This window comes from Phodopus roborovskii, unplaced genomic scaffold (genome assembly GCF_943737965.1).
Source record: "Phodopus roborovskii unplaced genomic scaffold, PHOROB, whole genome shotgun sequence".
NCBI lineage: Eukaryota > Metazoa > Chordata > Mammalia > Rodentia > Cricetidae > Phodopus > Phodopus roborovskii.
Genome location: NW_026126413.1, coordinates 9,646,317 through 9,663,195, shown reverse-complemented (window position 1 = coordinate 9,663,195; position 16,879 = coordinate 9,646,317). Strand labels below are relative to the sequence as shown.

At 38.3% G+C, this 16,879-nt stretch overlaps 1 protein-coding gene across 1 annotated transcript in view; it reads right to left on the bottom strand.

Annotated features, from left to right (window-relative positions):
- Positions 1–8,474, bottom strand: part of Ankrd31 (ankyrin repeat domain 31) — a 98,129-nt gene extending 89,655 nt beyond the window's left edge. Inside the window, exons 1-3 of the mRNA XM_051182919.1 lie at positions 8,324–8,474; positions 7,453–7,526; positions 2,290–2,399 (exon numbers count right to left, since the gene is read on the bottom strand). Of these exons, the coding sequence (XP_051038876.1) occupies positions 2,290–2,399; positions 7,453–7,526; positions 8,324–8,427 (288 nt within the window). The 5' untranslated portion in view covers positions 8,428–8,474. The remainder of the gene's footprint in view (positions 1–2,289; positions 2,400–7,452; positions 7,527–8,323) is intronic.
- Positions 8,475–16,879: the final 8,405 nt, after the last annotated feature.

Below are 16,879 nucleotides of genomic sequence, written 5' to 3'. Positions count from 1 at the left end.
TAACCTCAGCCCTCATTTTATTTCTTTTACCTTTAGACAGTTTTCCAGGATGGACCCGAATTCCCTATAGCACCAGCAGTCCTTGAACTTGCAATCTTCTGGTCTCAGTGTCCTGAGTCTGAGTTATTACAGGCTACACCACTACGTCTAACCCTTTTCTCATTTTCTAACTGAATTGTTTTTGTTGCATTGCAATAATTCTTTGTAGCCTTTCATGCTCAATAGTTTTTAATTTTTACTACATCTAAATTACTAATCTTTCTTTTATCTCTACTTCCTATTATATTTTCTTCTGGTTATTACTTAGTTTATATATTCTCCTTAACTTACTTCTATAAAATAAATTATTTTTCTCATTACTATGACTAAATACCTGACAGAAGCAATTTAAAGAAAGAAAGATATTTTCTTTGGTTCACAGTCCAGTTGTAATGAATTGTGGCAGGAGTAGGTAACAGCGGCTGGGTGCTGGGATGGCATGAGCTTGTGATACAGACTGCTTACATTTAGTAGACCAGGAAACAAAGGGCCTGGAAGAACCTTCTGCTCTGACTCACTAGGCCTTACTTCCTAACAGGCTCCATGAGCTTCCAAAATAGTGCCATCTGCTGGGGACCAAATATTCTAGTGAAACTGTGTGGGACATCCAGAAAGGGAAAGGACTTTTACTCCACATGCCCCTCCTCTTATTGATCTATTATGATTCTGAGCGACCATTCTAGTCAGATTCTGAGTCCTCATTATTCTTCCTTAAGACAGAAATGTACTTCTGTACATTAAATGATTGGCTGACTTTGTTAACTCTCATATTAGATCAGAAAAATTAAAGCTATTGTGTCCTGTTCAATAAAGATAAAATTCACTGATACAACTTTCCAGTTTAAGATTTCACAGTAAAATTTGCCTTGCTCAGTTTAAAAAGAACATAGCCTTAAATATGTTGTCAGCATTAAAAAAAAAATATTTCTCTGGAAGCCCCTGTCTATTTCTATGATCTATAAATAAAGCTTTCTGAAAATAACACCATTGGCCTTAATGTACAAACATTTTAACAATAACATTAATAACAATAACATTAATACAATCCTATTTTTTAAACACACACAAAAATCATGATATATGACAGTCTCCATCTTTTGCAAATTAATGTTCCGTGTATGTGTATACATGCATATGTAGCTTAAATGAAGTTATGCCACTTGGGGTCAGGTATTTTCCCCAGCAGTGAGAACTTGGCTCACTGAGCTTTGAAAGCAGAAACTCCCTGTAATGAGCAACCTCTCAGCCTGTTAATACCCATTAACAGTACTATTGGACAAAATGGTGCCATGATAGTCCTGGCTGGCGATCTAAGGTGAAAACTCCTGCCCTGCATGTGGAAGAGATAGGTCTTTTAGGAGTTTAAAGCTAACCCCTCTGACCCCCAAGAAAAAAGACCTTAATTAAAAACCCAGACTTCAGAAACCCCCCATGCAATGCTCATTCCCTAGCCTGCCGCATATCTGTGCCTGTACAATACATCTTTGCTTTGTTCAGTTTTTCTAATAAACCTGTTCTTGGTTTTTTTTTTTGTTGTTGTTGTTTTCTTTTGTTTGTTTGGTTTTGTTTTAGAAGAAAAGAGTCAGGAAGACTCCCAAATTCAAGGCCAGCCTGAGCTACATATTAAGTCCCAGAAAAGTCTGTACTACAAAGTAAGATCCTGTCTTGAAAACAAACATATTCATATTATGCACCCTCCCTTTCATTCCTTAAGACTCTGTAGGTAGGTATCCCAGGCTGACTGACTCAATCAAGCCAAAGTGCTAACTAAATCATTCCCTACGTCCCCCAATAGTTTTGCACTAGGAAGAAGCAAATAACTCTTCAACTATCTACATACATACTCACATACAAAGATAACAGAGGGTCTTTAATGCTGTATATCTCAAATTACACCACACAGACTAGTATTTTCTTCACAAACTTTAAAATGAACTGATACAAAATAGAAATGAAAATAATAGTTATTACATCCTATGTCTAGCTTCTGTTCCTTTTAGTTCCTTATCTCCACTGAAAAAAGAAGATTGGAAGAGTAAAAAGGGAAACATTTTAAATTCTATGTCCTAAAACAGATGATCTTCATCAAATATGCAACATAGAAATTGAATGATTGATTTTAAAAGGTATAACTGAACAAAGGAAGAGAACCAAAACAATAATAGACAAAAACAAAAACAACTTATAATTACTAATTTGCCAGATAGCAGTTGCTTTTGATAGGTATATGTTCAAACAACATCAATGCACCTGTAATATTAGGTCCTCACTAAGAGTGGGTATCACCTCATTTTTATTCTTTTGCTCTTCTGAGTCCTTTCTGAGTTTGAGCCCAAGATGAATCACAGGGGAAGGCATTCCTATAATGAAACATAATGAATCAATCACTTGCACTAGTTTCATTATTCTACTTTTGTATGAATTCAAGAATTTTGTTTTGTTTTGTTTTTCTAGACAGGGTTTCTCTGTGAAGCTTTGGAGCCTGTCCTGTCACTCCCTCTGTAGTCCAGGCTGATCTTGAACTCACAGAGATCTGCCTGCCTCTGCTTCCCGAGTGCTGGGATTAAAGGTGTACACTACCACCGCCAGGTCTGAATTCAAGAATTTTATAAATATGGTAAAATGTCATTTGACAATGGGACAATATTATATATTATTAAATGGTAGGGTTAATGTTTAGCATATGTGAGGCCTGGATTCAAATAATTATATATCATAGTTTCTTAACTGTGACTTTCATATGTCAATATTGTTTTATTATTTCTTAGTAGGGGATCATACTGCACTGAACAAAACAATGCTTGCATTTCTTGGCCTCGGGATGAAAAAATGCAATATGTATGTATAGAAAATTTTATACACTAGAACTGGAGAAATGTCTTAGTGGATAAAGTGCTTGTCGTCATTTGTTAAAGCAGCCCAAGCTAAGACACACTTTGTCAGTCAACATAAAAAGTTGCCTCAGAAGTAACTATATGATTTCTTCCAAGATCCAAAGATCTTAAGATACTAATATACTAATGGCATAGAAATAATCACAAATGAATTTGCTGACCACCTAAATTCAATCCCTAGTACACACACGGTAGAAGGAAAGAACCAACTCTCACAACTGTCCTCTGATACATACACACACACAATAAATAAAGCAATCTATAAATTAATATATCAGAACTATAGTGTTTTAAACAGAATAAAATGAATACTCATATATCATAATGGGACAATTAAGTTTACTATTTGGAACAATAAATTAGAATTCTTTTTTCTCATATGCAAAAATACCCTGAACATATTAAGCATAGAAGAATGAAAGCAGACTAAAGACACAGCTCAGCCAGGAGAGCATTTATTCACCCTAAAAGCACAAGGGCATGAGTTTGGCTCCAGAGCGCATGCAAAAATGCTGTGTAATGGCACATGCTTATAATCTCAGCACTGGGGAAGTAGAGACAAGATGATCTCTGGGGCTTACTGGACAGACATTTTAGCCTAATAAGTGAGATCCAGGCCAATGAGAGATCCAGTCTGAAATGCAAACAAGAGTTTCTGAGAATGAGACCCAAGGATATCCTCCAAATGGGCGTATGTACACGCACACATATACGCAAGCATGAACATGTACACAAACAAATGAATTTTTAAAAAGAGAGACCAGAGCCTATCACTCATGTAAAAACTCACTTCAAAATCAATTAAAACCTTAATGAAGGACCTAAAGCTTTGAAATTTCTAGATTAAAATACTTCAAGATACAGGCATAACAATTTTTCTAGAAAGGACACCAACAGCACAAGAAATAATCTCAAAATAGTCAAACAAGATTACATGAAAATAAAGAGCATCTGTATATCAAAGGAAACAATGACCACAGTGAGGATACCTCCTACAGAATGGGAAAGACATCTCTGCCACACATCAGATATGTGATCAATATGGAGACCTTCAAAAATTAAACACCAAGGAAAATCATCTAATCAGAAAATATAATGACACATGTCTTTAATTCCAGCACTTGGATGGGAGAGATAGGTGGATCTTTGTTATCAGATCTCAGCCAGCCTAGTCTATAGAAGGAGTTCCAAGAGAGCTACACAATGTACTGATAAACTGAATAAGAGAATTCTCAATAAGACAAACATAAAGACATACATAAAGAGCCAATACATATTTGAAAAAGTGTTCAGCATCCTTCGCTGTCATGGACATGCAAAATAAAACTGCTGAGTTCCATCTCACCCTAGTTTTAATGATTGTCATCAAGAAAGTAAATACCAAATGCTAGTGAGAATATGAAAGAAGACAAACCCTTAGACACTACTGTTGGTACTGTAAACTTTTACAGTCACCATGGATATTCCCTAAAAAATAAAACTACCATATAACACAATTATCCCATCCTTAAGCATATGCCCAAAGAACTCTAAATCAACAAACCATAGAGATACTTACATATTCATACTTACAGCTACACTATTACAATAGCCAGGAAGTAAAAAACAGCCTAGATGTCCATCAACAGAAAAAGGAAAAGTGGGGCATATATACAATGCAAAATCATCCATTCATGAATAAAAATGAAATCATGATATTTGCAGGGAAAAAACTAATGGAGCTTGAAATTATACCAAAGGAGACACAGAAAGACAAATCCTGAGCAAATGAGAAAACTCAGAAGACAGAGTGCCTTTTCTCTTTGGGTAGGGATTCATCTCAGATTGCCTGAGGAAAAGTCCTAAACACCTCCCCCAAGCTCCCGAAGACTGGCTGTGGGAATCATCTAACTCTATAGTAAGTCTGCTCCTGGGTTTAGAAACCTTACTTAGCTCAAGCTGAACTGGGACTATTTCTGATATCCCAATGAACATTAACAATGAATTGCTTAAAGGCTTCTCTAAGACCCTAACCCATACAGCTCACCAACCATCTGACAAGTTAGGGGTAACAGGAAGCATGGCTTCCAACACTCAGTAACAAAGAGAAACTGGATTCTCATTCCAAGAAACTTTACCAATGACCTATCTTCCATTGCAAATACAAAAAGTATGAATAACCAAAGATATAGGTCTCCTCCAAAAAATGATTCTCACACAGTAATATCCCCCAAGAAGAGTGATTTAGATAACATACAAGAAAATGATTTCAAAATAGCAATAATAAACATGATAAACACTGGAAAGAAAACAAAAACAGATCAATGATATAACAAAAATAATTCAACATATGAAAATGGAATTTAAAAAACAAAATTTCTGAAGAATAAAACAAAACTTGAAATAAAAAATTAGGAAATTCAAACAAAAATTTCAGAGTAAAGATTCACTGATAGATTAGATCAAATTGAAGAGAGAACATCAGGTCTTGAAGACAAGTAAGGGAACTGTATCAGAGAATGTTAAAAGCAGAGTAAATAGATCAGAGAAAATGTTGAATTTCACACACACACACACACACACACACACTCAAAAATGGAAATGAAGGAAGTCTGGAACACTATAAAAAGACAAAATCTATGAATAATAGAAAAAGAACACATATGCATAGAAAATATATTAAATAAAATTACATAAAACTTTGTTAATCTAAGGAAAGAAATGCCCATCCAAGTCCAAGAGGCATACAGAATATCAAATAGACAAAGCCAAGAAAGAAACTCCTCCCCACATCATATCAAAACACTAAGCGACAGAACAAAGAAAAGATATTGAGAGCACCAAGAGACAAAGATCAAGTCGCATAGAAAGGCAGGCCCATCATGAATTAACAGCTGATTTTTCAATGAATACCAAAAGCCCGAAGTTAGTAAAGAGCACAAATAACACCACTGTACCCAGAAAAACTATTGGTCATAATCAAAGGAAAAAGAAAACTTTCCAGATTTTAAAAAACTATGACCACCATAGGATACAGAAAGGAATGCTTAAATCTAAAGATCTTTTTTGTTTTTTTTTTTTTTTTTTTGAGACAGGGTTTCTCTGAGTAGGTCTGGCTGTCCTGGAACTCACTCTGTAGACCAGGCTGGCCTCGAACTCTCAGAGGTCTACCTGCCTCTGCTTACCATGTGCTGGGGCTAAAGTCATGCTTCATCATAGTCCAGCAGATCTGAATATCTTAAAGCATGTTCGAGAAGACACAAGAAACAAACAGTTCCAGAACACTGAATCAAAGTGGTTTAACAAGGGTAACAAATGTAAGGAATTAACATATGTGATTCAGTAACTCTTAATATAAATGATATGAATCCCCCCAACACACAAAGACTAACAGACTGGATCAGAAAACAGGATCTGTATTTTTGATACTTCCAAGAAAGGTATACCTCACGACCAAGAAGCAGACACAACCTCAGAGTAAAAGGGCAAAAAACATATCTGCAGACTTCAAATCAAAACTAGTTAGAAAGAATGGGAAAAACACTCTATACTCATTAAAGGAAAACAACAGAATATTATAACCCTAAACATATATGCACCAAACAAAGAAGCACCCAATTTTGCACATGCACACACATCAACAACAACAACAAAAAAAATCCTATTAGACTTAAGCCCACAAATGAATTCCAACACAGAGATAGTGGGCAATTTCAATACTCCAACTTTTACCAATGACAGGTCATCTGGGGGGAAAAAAGTAAAATACAAACTGTAGTTAAATGACATAAATAAAATAGACCTAACAGTATTTGCAAGACATTCTGCCTAAAACACTAAAGAATACACATTCTTTCCAGCAGCCCATGGAACTTTCTCTAAAACAGATCTCATACTAGGACACAAAACAAGTCTCAACACAAGATTCCCTGTTGACAAAGCAACCTAACTTGATAAGTTCCAGGAAAAAACATAAATAAATAAAGGTTGTATGCATGAGAGATGATACATGAGGTTGTCCTTCCAAGTGCATGCACATACATAAGCATGTGTACTCACACACACGTATATCTATAAACACACAGGCACACACACACACACACACACACACATGTCTTATTGATGAGAGATAAATAAGAATTATAATGACATATATGTATGAAAAGGCCATAAAAGAATTCATTACTCTGTGTTCTAAGTTTTAAAAATAAATAATAAACCATGAAAATTGTTTAAAAATGTTATTTTGTACTTTTATAAATAAGTTTTAGACTTTAGCTAGGGATTAGAAGATGATGAGAAGAGCTGTCCAGATGTCACTACAATACTTCTGTACCCATTTTAGGAGCCCGACACAGCCGCTGGAAGCTGCAGTTCCCAATACTATCTCTATTACAGATCTTAAGGCATCTTAGGATCTGTTACAAGTGCATGTAATAATTTTTTGTGTGTATGTTAAAGAAGAAGAGTAACATAAAATATGAAGTTAACAGAATGATACTTGGGACATTGACAAGATCTAGTAAATGCTTTTTCTCACCTTTCCACATTCCATCTACACCAGAATGAAAACAGAACTCAGATTTCAAAGATGTGTCTTGATTCAAGAGCAGCCTTTCAAATGCAAAAACAAAACAAACAAAACACATTAGATATTTCCAAAATATCAGAGTTAACATTTTAGTTATCACTTTTATTAGAACTTAAATTGCTAAAGTTCTTTATACTACTATAAATACATACATTTCAAAGCACTATTTCAGGAACATTTACTTTGAAATAGAATTTACCCAAGAAGAAAAAAGTTCGCCTAGTTACATTCATTTTTACAAATATTTTGTCATTATGTTTAAGGGGACAAGAGACATATTAATAGCACTTAATTGTCTTAGTTAAGATTATTTTAGTTATTGGCTGTGATAAAACACCATAACCAAATGCAACTTTGGTAAGAAAGGATTTATTTCATCTTACACGTCTACATCACAGACTAATACCAAAGGAAGTAACAAAATCATGTTGATCTTTTAATTTAGTTAAAAACATCTAATTAAAGCATGCTTTCGACATAATGGTCCAAAGACAGTGTTTGACCACATTCAACCTTCATCAGTAGGAGAACCTCCTCTATATTGGCATTGATCTTGATCAAAATACTTGCATGAGCTAATTTAATACGACTGTTTAAGCTTATGTCTCCCATGCTTGGCTCTTTTGCTCCAAACTCCCTCAGGGTTTTTGTTTGTTTTTCCTTTTGGTTTTTCGAGACAGGGTTTCTCTGTGTGGCTTTGGAGCCTCTCGGGCACTAGCTCTGTAGAAGACCAGGCTGGCCTCGAACTCACAGTTATTTTATCACCACACGAACATAGTGCTAGTATGTCCCTGAGGGACAAAGTCAACCAAAGACGTACCTTCTCCAGGGGAGCTCCTCATCGTCCAGTTCGTTCTCTGTCACCGACCCCTCAATCACTGTTTCATCGCTGTCACAGTCTGAGACCTGGGCACCTGTCTCCATCTTCGCCCCTCACTCAAGGGTTATTAATCTCCTCCTCTACTTCCCCCTCAGCCAAGCGCTTGAAATTAAAAACATAAAAATAAAAGTGCTAGTGACAAGAGGAAAGACCCCTGTGGGCGGCTGAGGACCCGAAAAGCCTCACACGCTGGCTGCTTGGTTGGCGAGGCACGGGATACTTTGCGCTCGTGCTTGAGCGCTCGACACCAGTGCGCAGCCTTGCGCCACAGGTCAGTGCAGCGCGCCTGCGCAATCCCAGGGCCCGCCCCGCCCCCGGAGCCAGAGGCTCCTCCTTTGACGCCCAAGCCCCGCCCCAGCTCCTGAGGCTCCTCCCCGTCTCCCAGGCCCCGCCCCAGCTCCTGAGGCTCCTCCCCGTCTCCCAGGCCCCGCCCCAGCTCCTGAGGCTCCTCCCCGTTCTCAGACTCCACCCTTGCTCCTGAGACTCCTCCCAGATGAATAAAATGCTCCTTGAATGAACTCTCATGAACTCTGGTTTGCTCAGAGTTTCTGATCCACCGTGGTAAGTAAGGCTATTCCCCCAAGGCTGGTTTGTGCAGTTTGCTAGTGATTCTGATTCCGTTATCTACGCCTCCCTGCGTGTCCCAGGGGCCATGGCTCCAGAACATTCTGAAGCCAGATGGTAATCTTAGACCCAGAAGGCTTTGCAGTCCACCAAGTGGCTCCCTTTGATACTGCCTCCCTAAATGGCCCCCTAAGTAAAAGAAATGTTTATCAAGGGTTTTCAGATCCGCTAATCCAATAGACATACACTTGTACTTTTCTCACAATTCTATAAATTATTCTGAAATACAGATTGTTTAGGGAAAGAAGCATAAATACTTTTCTACCGCATCAAATGTAAGTGGTGCCTAGCAACACCCCAAAATGATTATTTTCTCAGTGAAGATCTAGGGTTTTTTTTTTTTTTTTTTTAAGTCATTTGCTGCTGCTTTTTAAAATGCCCCCACAGGGTGAGTGTGGCATTCAGAGAAGTACTATTTGCAGGAACTGGTTCTCTCCTTCCACTGAGTGGGGCCCAGGTACCAAACTCGGTCGGTAAGCTCGGCAAGTGGTTTGCCACACCTCCCACTCTGAGGTCTTTTCGCGTTCCTTGTGATTCAAACTTGAAGCTTGAGGCCCGATGGATACTAGACATGTGCTCTGCCCCTGAGCCCTGCCTCCAGGCTTCCTTTTACTTTTTAAGTCAAGATGTCTCAAAGTCCCCTGGGCTGAACTCCATGTACTCTGGAGCCCAGGTTGGCTTCAGATTTGAGATCCTCCTGCTTCGGTCTTATGAGTGGTTGGGATTTCAAGCCTTCACCACCAGACCCAGCTTTATTCAAAGGTTTTAAATTTAAACTACAGATAAATAACACATGAGGACATTTCAACAAATAAAGACTATGATTGCCTGGTTATGTCCAAAGTCTTAGGTTGCGTAAGCACAGTCATTGATGTTAGCACAACCATGTTAACTTTTCAAGCCACACATTAGTGTGACTGTCCACATGCCAAGTGAGGACTTACAGTTTCAGGACAAGACTGAATTTCTTTCTCTCCCTGGAATTTTTAATGTGTATGTTAATTAATTAAATTATTTATTAATTTATTTTTGTCGGATAAGTGAATGGAACTAGGCTTTTCTGGTGGCCCAATTCCTGCCCTTCTTTCTCTCTGCGGTATCTTTGTCATCACTGCCTTTTGTATTTACTAGTAGATCATATTTAAGCCACTGCTGTTTTGTAGATGAAAACCGCCAAGTTGATGATTGTCTTTTAAGCTTACAAAAACAGTCTTCATAAAGATTAAGAGCAAGCAAAATAATAAATAGGCAAAGATCTAGACCTCCACTCTCTTCTTAATCCATATCCTCTATGTTAAAATGACATGTAAATTCGTATCTATTCCCCTGCTCATCAAAACCTTTGGACACTCAGCTCCACTGTCCCAGATGGGCAGGAGAATATGCACACCTAACAAGGATTGGTCAGTTACTGCAGATGCCCAAAGTCATACTTGACTTTCCACGGACAGGAGCCTCTGTTCTGAGCACCTACTAACTTAAGCTAAGTAGGGAAAATTTGGGTGTCTGAAGTTCCACTCTCTTTCAACGCTTGCTCCTGTAGTAGAAAGGTATCATCTTTTGCAATGTTTGAAGCACAAAGAAGAAATGACAGAGACAAACCTCCAGAATGCCAGTAATATTTTAAAGAAAAATAATAACTTTTAAAATAGACTTCAGAGCCTCAGTGCAAGACAGAAAAGGATGAACAGGAGGGCATCTGTGCAAGGATCCATGATGCCTTGTAGTTCAAACTGTATGAGCTGAGTCGGGGGACTGAACCCTCCAGGGAAACACAAGCATTTCAGAGATGACAGGAACCTGACACTCAAACAGAGTCTGGGGAGAAATGAAACTCAGTTTTCAGTTAGTTTGGATTAAAATAATCAACTCTATTGAACTACATCAAATATATAATTAACCACTCTTGGAAGTTATGTAGTATTGTTTATTATAAAACTAATAAAGGAAGAAATAAAGCATTTATCCCAACTTTCTTATCAAATCTATATTTTAGGGTAACAAGGAGAGGTGAAGGGTAGTCTAATGTATAGCAATACATAATATATTCTCTTTTTTGAGAAAGGGTCCTATGTGAAAGAAATCAAATCTGATGGTTCATTTTCAAAGGTGTCTTGAACTAGTGTCTGCCCAACTCTTGTAAATGCCTGCTAGTTTAGCTATCATTCCCACAAAGTAAATCAATGAATAACTAAACAAGCTAGAAGTTCAGAGTAGAAAATTACTAACAGCCAAGCTTGCCTGAAAGTCATGTTCCTGATAAGTTTTAAAATGATGAAGCCACGCACAATTTTTGTTTCAGAAATGATATATGCAATTGACAAATGGAGGGGTAAGACCTAGGTGCTGTACAAGATTATACCCCCCCACCACCACCCAGTTAATGAGGAAACAAATGGAGGAAGTTCATGAATTCAGGGGTTACAAACTATTCTCTGTATGTCCTCACCCTGTATGTCCACATTCTGGAATGTCTAATGCTGCACAGTTATAAAATAACTGCCTTACTTTTGTGTGTTTTGTGTGTTTCTCACACTGGTCCACATGCATGGCCATCCTGGGACATGTGGGCTTAAGGTTGGAGAGATGGCTCAGTGGATAGAATGTTTCCTGTGCACAAATCTGAGGACCAAAATTCACATCCCCACATAAAGTCTGGTCGGATGGCAACTTGCCTGCAATCCCAGCGTTCAGGAGGCAGAGCTAGAGGAGTCTACTTGGCAAGCTGGCTAGACAGACTAGCTGAACCAGTGAGCTGCAGGATAAGTGAGAGACCCTGCCTCAGTAATGAAGTGACTGAGGAGAATACCAGGCATCAACTTCTGGCTTAACATGAACACATACAAGTACACATACACAAACACGATATGTATGCTCACAGGCATGCAAACACACACACACACACACATGCATACACATCACACATACACATGCACATACACAAAATAAGCAAGAAACTTTATCCCAAAAACTCACTAAAATGAATAAAATGATTTTTAATGCTGAAATTTCAAAAGCAATATAAGAAGCTATGACAGACTGTCAAAGAGTTAAAGAATAAAATGCAACATTCTTATGAAATTAATTTGAAAAATTTGACAAATTCTCCTTGCTGGCCTATCCAAGCAAGTAGCACTCACTGATGACTTCAATGCTGAGAAGTTTGTTTTTCTGTCTCTTGGCATCTCTTTTCTCTCCACACAATTTTTCCCACTTTGTAGTGTTTAAAACGTGTGTGTGTGTGTGTGTGTGTGTGTGTGTGTGTGTGTGTGTGTATGTGTGTTTAAAGACACTAATGCAACTCAGGAAAGAAATATTCATTAAAATAGCTAATGCAATGTTTGTCAACTGATTTATTTAATCTATTTGCTTGGGCAGAGGTGGGAGGACAGACCAACTCTGTACGGATGATAATGTAGGGGAAATGAGTGTTCTCATATACTCTTGGGAAGAGGAGAGATTGGTTTGAGAGAGAGGGGCTTAGCAATGAGTCTTTCACACGTTTATGCCTTGGTGTGTTTGTTTCTTCATTGCTATCACAGCCATGCTAACTTTAATTTTAAAAAGCTAGAAGCATTCTTAATGACTATCAATAAAGGATTAATCACTGGAGTGCCCTGCTGCCACTTAAGCAAATGAACCACAGCCATACGCTTGAAAATATGTCCACAAGTTGCTGTGTTGCTTTGTTTGTGAACTAACAGCAGCAACAGCTCTGGGATTTCATGACAAAGGCTCAAGTGAACTTTCCTGAAAATGGTGACTGTATTTGACTAACAAACACAGGTTACAGATAATGCAGAACACATTCATGGCTTGTGGGTTGTTTAGGAGGGTTAAGCAAATAATAAGGTGTAATAAGACCCTCCACGCATAACATTCTATATCCTGCTATTGAAAAAAAAAAGCATAATCTTTTCCATTGCTTCTTTTTATTTTATAATAATTTACATATAAATAAATACATAGGAGGTTGGAGAGATGGCTCAGATGTTAAGAGCACTGGCTGTTCTTCCAGAGGTCCTGAGTTCAATTCCCCACAGGCACATGGTGGCTCACAACCATCTGTAATGAGATCTGTGCCCTCTTCTGGCCTGCAGGCATACATGCAGTCAGAACACTGTATACATAATAAATAAATCTTTAAAAAAAAAAAAAAAAGAAAACAAAACAAATACACAGACCTTTAGTGCTCAGCTCAATGTTTGTATTTCAGTCATTAGATATTTCTGTATGTACAGAGAAAAAGCAGTACACAAGTCTTATTTTAGCCTTAAAAATAGATCAACCATGGGGGCCACACACCTATAATCCCAGCACTTATGAGGTAGAGGCAGGGCAGGGTGGTGGCACTGAAGAGATGACTCAATGGTTAAAAGCACTTACTGCTCTTCCAGAGGACCCGAGTTCAATTCCCAGCTCCTGCATCAGGCAGCTTGAAACTACATGTAATTCTAGATCCAGGAGAATCTGATGCTTCTAGCTCCCCTGGGCACCTGTATTCACAAGCACATCACCATGCACAACCCCCACCCCACACACACAGAGAGAGAGTTAAAAATAAGAAGAAGAACAAATCCTTCTTTTAAGAAGGTGGAGAAAGGCAGATCAGAAATTCAAGGCTATCCCTGGATACAATTTTCAGCCACAGATTACATGAGACTAAATAAAGGAGGAGGAAGAAGAAAAGTAAAACTGATATAAATAATTAATATTTAATAAAATCCTAAAATGTAATAGCTTCTGGACAGATGAGATTGCCAAATGAGCAACCTTCTTTGTGTGTAACTAAAATAACCATGCAAATATATTTAAATTAATGTAAGTGTGTGTCCACTGATAAAGGGAAAGAAATAAAACCAAAAGAGCTTAATCATAGTTTTGATGCAAGGCAACTCAATGTAATGATTTTAGTTTTTATAGTACAGTCATGTGTCACCCAAGGACAGGCAGTACTGAGAAATGTGCTGTTAGATGTATTTCATCACTTTGCAAACATCATAGAGTGTTCTTACACAAGCCAAGATGGCAGAGGTCAGTCCCTTCACATGGCCTCTTGACGCAACAAAGACTCAGCAATCAGGAGATGTATGTGGTGGCTGGCAGCTGGAGATGTTGCCAACAGTTCTTGGCACTCATTTGCATAAAGATATGTGGTGTTCTGTCTTCATTGCATAATCTTCTTTCAGGATGGTAGTGTCTCTGTGCCTGTCTTCTAGGGTGACTAAATATATTAGATTAGAGTCCATCCTACCTCCTTTAGGCTCATCTTGACTAGTTATAACCACAATAGCTCTGTTTCCCAAAGAGATTACATCTGAAGTTCCAGGAAGAACACTCCCCAAGCAGATTGCTCCTTATTTTTTAACATGAGAGTAGATACTCTCCCCTCACAAGTCTTGAAGATGCTGGGTGTGGCATATCACACCTTTAATCCCAGCACTCTGGAGGCAGAGGCTGTCAGATCTCTGTGAGATTGAAGCAAGTCTGGTCTACATTGTGAAGCACTGTCTCAAAAAACCATGTACAGTAACATATAACATCCTAGACTTTCACATTCAACTCATCTGTCCTTTACTGACTTACACAGAGAAACCTGTAGACCTGGAAGATCAATCCATAGTGAATGCATGAATACACTATACTGGTGTGCCATATTTGCCTTTGTATTTTGTGTTTTTACTGCACTTTCTATGTTTAGAAACACAAATACATGGCTTATATAATATCTATATAATATATATGTAAGATATATATTATAAAATCTAGGTTGTAGTGCAGACGTGTTGTGATAGTTGTACAAGGATGAATCACCTGCACGTGCTTTGCTGAGACTGTGGATTGTGGATTCTTCATTAAGTGACAGACAGACCCTTGTGCTACAAGCACTGAAAGTCATAAAACCAAAACTGGTTCTCTTGCAAAGAACAATATAATATGAGGGCTCTTTTTTTTTTTTTTATGGAAGGTCAGAGTTGAGAACTGGTTAATCATCTACAAGCTAAGTCACATAAGTAAAGACCAAAAAGTCGATCAATGTTGGCAGGCCTTAGCTGGGACAGATAAAACACAAGCCATGCAGTTTTGATGGCTATAAACCCAGGTAACATGGGCATCATGATCTGTGGGCATCACGATCTGATTTGTCATGCTTCCCTTCCAACACTCACTCCACCTTCTGGTTTTGCTGCCTTTTATACGCCTTCCACCGTGTATCCGTTCTCTCTAATGTAATGCCAGAGTTATTGAATGGCGGGCTATCTCATTTGTCTCTGAGAACTGAGACGACCAAAACATATTTTAGATATTATAATTTTTTCCCTATTTCCAGGTTCTCTTCACTCTCAGAACTAAACACAGACTCTGATCTCTCCAGTAGTGGTTAGTAGGGAGGACAGAGAGGAAGGCAGGAAAGGTGCTAGGTTGTAAGAACAAGTGTTAGATTTTAAAGGTATTTCACAGTCAGTTGCTACATACATTCCTTAAAGTGTATACAACTATAGTTAAGTAAATCATATTAAAGACAATTGCAATATGTACAAATAATCAAAAGGCCCATAGACTGATATTGGGGTTCAAACTTCAAGCTGACTATCAGAAGAGCAAAGCTGCTGGCCACTAGCTTCTTACCTCTACCTCAGGCTGAATGGGCTGATCCTGTCTCCACAAGCTCTCACCAAGCCTCAGACTGTAACCTCTCCTCAGTGTAGCTGGAGAATGAACGCCTGATACTGGATACTTGTTCCTGTCTTTTATACCCCTCTAGTGCTGGATTAAAGATGAGAGCTACAATTCTCTTTTAGACTGATTTACTCTTGTGTAGATCTGGGTTACCTTGGACTCACAGAGATATCTGTCTACTTCTTAATCCTGAATCCTAGTATTAAAGGTGTGTACCACCACCTCCTCGCTTTGGCTGCTAAGATTAAAGGTGTGTGTCACCACTACCTGATCTATATAGCTTGAGGCTGACTTCACTTTTCTGAATTCTCAGTCAAGCTTTAATAAATCATAAATAATAAATCACTACACTTTTGACCCATTTTGCTACAAGGTCAGTAAAAGAAAGCCAGGAAACAAGTGATCATGATGTACAGAATACATTTGCTTTATAAATTATATATAGCATATAATATGACAGGCTCTTCTAATGCTGCAAATCCTAGCCTTCCCCCAACAAAGACTCTGTCCTTGGCCAGATTTTAGTCAGGCTTCTTAACAGTTTCATAGTTGAGTTAGTACAGTTCTTCTGTTACAGTCAGTTTTTCCACCAGCCTGGTCCCAGAGCTACGTCAGTCCCAAATAACACACAGAGACACTGTATTAGATATAAAGCTGTTGCCCAGTTACTAGCGTTTCTTATTGGCTAGCTCTGTCTTAAATATTAACCTATTTCTACTAATCTAAGTGTTTCCACGTAGTCTTATCTTACCGGAGAGAGAGTCCAGACCCCTTTACTCCTCTCATGTCCTACATCTTAATTCTTCCTACTACACCTCCCAGAATCCTCCTTGTCTCCTAGTCTCACCCATTTTGCCTTCTTACTGGCCAACAGTTCTTCAAATCTCTAGTTTTTGCAAATATCTCTGATAAATCAACATACCAAAAAAAAAAATCCTGGATATCTGACCTCTCTCAACACCCCATCTAGCTCCTCTTCCTCATCTCCCCACAGACATGCCCTATCACACTGGCCTACCTGCAGTAAAAATCCTAACGCACCCATTGCATCATAATCTCCCTCACTCCTGCTACTTGAGCTCTTAATAATGTCCCACTCACTGATCCCCACACTAAGCTGCTATAAATTCCCACTGTCCATGTTGCATGCATACCTGAATGCAACCCGCATTCGCCACTATCAGAACCTGT